We start from the raw sequence: 6,469 nt of genomic DNA on the forward strand, positions 1-6,469 counted from the left end.
CCAGAATGTATTGCGATAAACGATAATATTGTTGTTTTGAGACCATTTTAAAGTAATAGTAATACTGGCATAATAATGCAAGAGTTTCTGTTGCCATTCTATCAGCTTGAACAAGTCTGGCCATTCTCTGACCTCTGGCATCAACAAGGCATTTGCACCCACAGAACTGTCGCTCACCGGATATTTTCTCTTTTTCGGACCACTCTCTGTAAACCCTAGAGATGCTTGTTTGTGAAAATCCCAGTAGATCAGCAGCTTCTGAAATACTCAGACCAGCCCGTCTGGCACCAACAACCATGCCACGTTCAAAGTCACTTAAATAATCTTTCTTCCCCGTTCTGATGCTACTTTTGAACTGCAGCAGATCATCTTGGCCATGTCTAACCCTAAATGCATTGAGTTGCTGCCATGTGACTGACTGATATGACATTTGCGTTAATGAACAATTGGACAGGTGAACCTAATAAAGTGGCCGGAGAGTATATACCGATACTAAATTGATCCCTATTTAATACCTGTTTAATGACTAATGCCTATTCAACATTTTGAAAGGTTAGATACAAGTGACCAAATGTGGCCACTTGATCAGTCTGTTTAATCAAAATTTTGGGACAAATGAATAATCCATTTTCTTTACACCCTTGTCCCTCAGTGGGGTCGGGAGGGTTGCTGGTGCTTATCTCCAGCTAACGTTCCAGGCGAGAGGCGGGGTACACCCTGGACAGAGGTCGCAAGTCTGTCGCAGGGCAACACAGAGACACACAGGACACACAACCATGCACACACACATTCACATCTAGGTAAAATTTGGAGAGGCCAATTAACCTGACAGTCATGTTTTTGGACTGTGGGAGGAAACCGGAGTACCCGGAGAAAACCCACGCATGCACAGGGAGAACATGCAAACTCCATGCAGAAAGACCGGGAATCAAACCCAGAACCTTCTTGCTGCAAGGCGACAGCTCTACCAACTACGCCACTGTGCAGCCCACAAATAAATAATGAAATATCTAAACTATATATATGTTTGATATTTTTTCATCTATCAGAACAAAACCTGATATATATATAAGTGTTATGTTCAGTAATAACTTTCTGATTCTAAGATATTAAGAATGTGCTTTTCCTTACAGCGTTCCACTTTCTGAAGTATTTCTACACAGCATCTTCAGGAATACCAAACTTCCCATCATATGTGTCTGTTGGATTTGTGGATGAAGTTCAGATAAGTTACTGTGACAGCAACATCAACAAAAACATCCCTAAACAGGAATGGATGAATAAAGTGAGTTCAGAACATTTGAACTACTGGAAGGAAGAAACACAGACATGTCGGGATAAACAGCAAACCTTCAAAACAAGCCTTGAGATTGCAAAACAACGCTTCAACCAGACTGGAGGTTTGGTTATATTTCACTTCGTACATATCACATTCTTCAGCCATTGGTTTTTGTAAAGTTTCCCACATTGTATATTTTGTACGTTTTTATGTTAATTATTTCACACATGATTGCAAGTTATGATGCATCTGAAAGTATTTACTGCTGTTTTTAATCCATTACATTAAGTCCAATAAATAGCATTTTTGTTTGTTCCTCTATAATCTGAAAATGGATCACTGAAAACTGTTTCTATTCCTAGTCATGCCTTAAAGAACATTGGAACATATACAAGTGAATATTTGATTATTTGTTTCTATGGTCCCAGTAAAAGTTATGAACAAATTGTAAACTAAACTTACTGTTCTTGGGGCGAGGGTATAAATGCAAAGTTAGCAATTTGTGCAAAGCTTTTATTTATTTTTATTTTGTTAAAAGGTTTAAGAGTTTATTTTTGATAGAGCAGTCTTACACTGGAATACACTTGGGACAAATTAAAGAACTGTATTTTAAATTTACTGATGTTTCTTTGTCACAGAAGCGCACATATATCAGCAAATGTACAGCTGTGATTGGGATGATGAGACTGGAGAAGCCAGAGGTTATGATCAGTTTGGTTATGATGGAGAAGATTTAATCACACTGGACCCAAATACACAACAATGGATCGCTCCAAAACCACAAGCTGTCATCACCACAAACAGATGGAACAATGATAGAGCTATTAAAGACCTTGAGAAGTTTTACTTAACTGAAACATGCGTAGAGTGGCTGAAGAAATATGTGAACTATGGGCAGAGCTCACTGATGAGAACAGGTATTAAAAAATACAATGTAGTTTAAAGCACAGTTACTTTTATGTGTTTCATTTGTTTTATATAAACTTAATCAGTTTCCATGGTTTTATTGTCCTTTTTAACCTGTTTTAATGCATTATTCAGAAATCAACCTATCAGGTTTTCTCTGTGTTAATATAAATTGGTTAGCAATAAATGATGTTTACATTTATAAAAGAAATAAAAATGCTCTATATATTCTGCAGTGCGTCCCTCGGTGTCTCTCCACCAGAAGTCTTCCTCCTCTCCAGTCAGATGCTTCGCTACAGGTTTCTACCCCAACAGAGCTGAAATGTTCTGGAGGAAAGACGGAGAGGAGATTCATGAGGGTGTGGAGAAAGGAGAGATCGTCCCTAACAATGATGGAACCTACCAGATGAGTGTTCACATCGATCTGTCATCTGTTCCAACTGAAGACTGGAGTAAATATGAATGTGTGTTTCAGCTCTCTGGAGTCAATGAAGACATGACCCATAGACTGGAGAAAACAAGAATCTTGACCAATGAATGTAAGTAATTATATAATGTGTCACATTGTTTATAGATATACATGCTGATTACAATGTTTTGTTGGAATTGATTGTGTTTTTAGGTTTCCATTCAGGACTTCTTATCTTTGGATGATTATCTAAGCCTGCACCATAAAATAAATGTTAAAACAAGTGATTTTCTGAATGCAACCTGCTCTTCTTTTTTTTCTAATCAACACCAGCTTTAACTAAAACTTTATATTTTATTAGTTTTAGGTTATGTTTGACTTGGTGGAACTTTTTTTTAATACATTTATAAAACTTTAAAATCCATTTGCATTCTAATTAAATTAAGACTGTTATTAAAACGGAGGTGTGTGTGTATATGTGGGGGGGGGGGGGTGCATGTTTGCTTAATGCAAGAAAAAGGTAGAGAACAGAAATCAGAACAAGCAAAAGATGACAAAAGCTAAAACATTGTGACAAAGTAGAATAAAGACAGAGAAACTTGTTACTCTGCCTGAATGTGACCTGGTTTGTTTTCTCAACAGCAAATACCAACATTTTGATCATCCCTGTTGTTGTTGTTGTGGCTGTTCTTGGTCTCTTTGCTGTGATTGGTTTCATTGCTGTGATTGGGTTCATTCTTTACAAGAAGAAAAATGGTGAGAAACGTGTATTTTGATTGTTGGCCTTTAGATAGAAATAGACCTAATTTAAATGTTAAAGCTGTTTTTAGACCTCATTTAGACATGAGTCAGTGATGCGTCCATGTGTAGCTGTGGTTTAGATCTATTTCATCTAGGTATAGACCAAACAAGACTTCCTACTTTAAAAGTGGTCTAAAATTAGACTTAAGTCCATTTAAACAACTGATGATGATTCAGTATGAATTAATTTAATCATCAGCGTACAGGAAAAAATATTTGTTATTTGAGCCAAAAATTAATTGAATAGTTGTAAATATGATGAGATGATATTTACTGGAAAATTAAAAGATGCATTTTTAATCAAAATGATCATTAAAAGTGTAGCTCTACATGCTGCTGTTGCATGTCACCAGAGATAGGGTTTAGCTTGTTTTCATAAAAATACAAATGTCAGTTAATTGGCATGTATTGTAATTTCCAAACAGAACTTGACTCTCATACAGCAGCAGCTCCTCTGTGACCAGGTTTGTTAATAACAGAAATTATCTAGTGTTAAATATCTGAGAGAAATGGATTCTTTCTAATTGTAAAAAAATATATAAATTTACCCATAACAACATTAAAAATATAATCATCACACAACAAATTAATTGAACTAATATATTATGATGAAGAAGTTGGGCAGTAACAGAGGAGCCCTGTTACAAACACTTATTAAGGCAATATTAGCTAAAATAGATTTTAGAAGTTAAAAAATTTCTCACTTTTAAATCACATAACTACTACATTTATTCCAGTTACATTTGTAGTGAATTATTTGTCTAGATGTATTTTCACCTAAACATGACTACTATGTGGTATCTGTAAAAATAAAGCAAAAGTTTTCTTTAAGGTGAGGTCTAAAGTTGCTCTTTTTTCCATTTTTCCATTCAGCCAAGCGTCCACCTCCTCGTAAGTAAAAGCCACTCACTATCTAATCTGTATTTTATGAAAGTATTTCTATCCTATGTTGCTGGAGATACTTTCTAGATTCTTACTGTATATTTTATATCGGTTAAGATAATTTATTCACACGCTTTTTGACTTTACAGCTGTGGAGTACCATCGATCACCAGAGGAGACCATATTTCTTTCACAAGCATGAAAAAAAAAAAAAAGGTCAACACCAAGAAGTGAGTTGATGAATGTTGAACAAAGCTATTTTTAATAAACACAATATCTGTGTGTAACTTTGTTACCAGTAAAAATTGGAGATTTGTTTGAAAATCAAAGAAGGGCTTAATCATTTTAAATGGGTCATTTAGAATCATGCATACTTTCTCTTAAAATAAATACATGAGGGGTGCTGTGGAGACTCAACCCACATAAAGAGGCCTTAGTCCTAGATGTGGTCATCGCAGGTTCAATTCCCGGCCTGATGACCTTTGCTGAATTTCTCACAGTACTGACTTTCCTGTCTGACCACTCTCAAATAAAGGCCACTATAGCTAATAAAACCTTTAAAAAAATGCAAAAAACAGTTTGTCAGATCAAAGAAAACTGCTGTTTTTTTATGTTGTTAAGTGTCTTGAGATGAAATGGTCTGAATTGGTGCGTTAAGAAAAAGTTAATTAAATTGAAATTGAATGGAACAACTATCAGAGATAGGGAATCTCCACTTTTGGAGGATTGTTGGTCAGTTTTAGTTTTTTGGAAAAAGAAAAAGTGTGTCTATGGCCCCAACTATTTTGTTTTCCAGCAGAATATTCTGACTTTGTAAAAGATGCACAGAAAAGTCATTATTTATAGTAATAGAATGCTATTATGGGACTTGTAGAAAAACTCAAAAAAAAAAAAAGAAAACTATGGGATTGACTTGTATTTTGCATTTACACAACAAAACCATACCGAAGTCTAATTATGGAAATTATGCGGCAGTTAACAGAAGGAGTTTGCAGATCAAACATGTTTCCCCTTGTTTAATAACAGGAAACATAATAAACCTGTTGGATGAGACAAATTAAAGGATTCTGAAACTGGTTGAAGAAGCTAAGTTAATAGTTTATAAAAATGTGTTTTTACATCCCACTGAACTTGATATTTTATACAAAATGTTTAAAAGAAAAACATCCAGAAAGGAAGACTGAAAACTCAAAGCAAACGTCTTACAACTGAAAATACAAAACAAACAATACAACAACAAAAAAATAATGATAATAATGAAAATGAGACAAAAACTTTTGATTTATCTTTGCATTACTAGGAGTTTAGTCCTAACCAGACAAGTTTTAATTTTATCACAGTTTTTGGGTTCTGTGTGTTTACCCTGTTTAATTAAATGTGTTGAATTCCAGAACTTTCTTTTTAACTAAATATTTGTTTTATTTTCTCTGTAGATTCATCAATAAAGTTTCCACTGACACAAGAAACTGCACCACTTTCTCTGTGTTGCTGAAATGTTAGTGATGTCAACTTTAAACAGATGTCTTATGAATCCAGTGTTAAACTGTGGAAGATTAACACTAAATGGTTTAAATGCCTGTGATGGACTGATGACCTTTCCAGGGTGACTCCGCCTGTTGACGGCTGGAGATGGGCACCAGCGACCTCACAAGGGATAAGGGTGTTGAATAATGGATGGATGGTTCAAATGCTGTTGAGTTAAACAGTAGTGACTTTGACATCTTTGTCTGGAAAAATGTTGTTATTATTTTGTAAATAATAATAATAAACTAAAGTTTTTATTGAAATAATAATTCTCACTGGTGGAATTTTTCTGCAAAAAACACATTTTATCTCAGTTCATATTTTGACAAGTTTATAGGTTTAATTATTTGAATGAATCAGTGATTAATGTTCCAGCTGTAGAAATGCTAAAGTTGTATATTTATTCATCAGAAATATGTCATGAGAATGATGCATTTTATTATTTTGGGTGAAAACATAACAGTAAATAAAATGTTACACAAGAATCAGATTTAAATGGAAAATACAACTGGATGTATTAAATACTGTCATGCTTAATGTAGCATAATACATGGTATTTTTATGTATCAAGCTGTTCTGATATAATTAGCTACCAAATATTAATATATCTGTTGAATATTAAAAACTGGGTTTTGATTTTCATTACAGTGATGATGACACATCCTAAT

At 34.3% G+C, this 6,469-nt stretch overlaps 1 protein-coding gene across 1 annotated transcript in view; it reads left to right on the plus strand.

The window, feature by feature from the left end:
- Nucleotides 1-5,996, plus strand: part of LOC103460912 (H-2 class I histocompatibility antigen, Q9 alpha chain-like) — an 8,632-nt gene extending 2,636 nt beyond the window's left edge. Inside the window, exons 2-8 of the mRNA XM_008403229.2 lie at nt 1,134-1,400; nt 1,918-2,196; nt 2,422-2,724; nt 3,237-3,350; nt 4,269-4,286; nt 4,427-4,507; nt 5,711-5,996. Coding sequence (XP_008401451.2) covers nt 1,134-1,400; nt 1,918-2,196; nt 2,422-2,724; nt 3,237-3,350; nt 4,269-4,286; nt 4,427-4,479 — 1,034 coding nt within the window. The 3' untranslated portion in view covers nt 4,480-4,507; nt 5,711-5,996. The remainder of the gene's footprint in view (nt 1-1,133; nt 1,401-1,917; nt 2,197-2,421; nt 2,725-3,236; nt 3,351-4,268; nt 4,287-4,426; nt 4,508-5,710) is intronic.
- The last annotated feature ends 473 nt before the right edge of the window (nt 5,997-6,469 follow it).

Source organism: Poecilia reticulata, unplaced genomic scaffold (assembly GCF_000633615.1).
Source record: "Poecilia reticulata strain Guanapo unplaced genomic scaffold, Guppy_female_1.0+MT scaffold_339, whole genome shotgun sequence".
Classification (NCBI taxonomy): domain Eukaryota; kingdom Metazoa; phylum Chordata; class Actinopteri; order Cyprinodontiformes; family Poeciliidae; genus Poecilia; species Poecilia reticulata.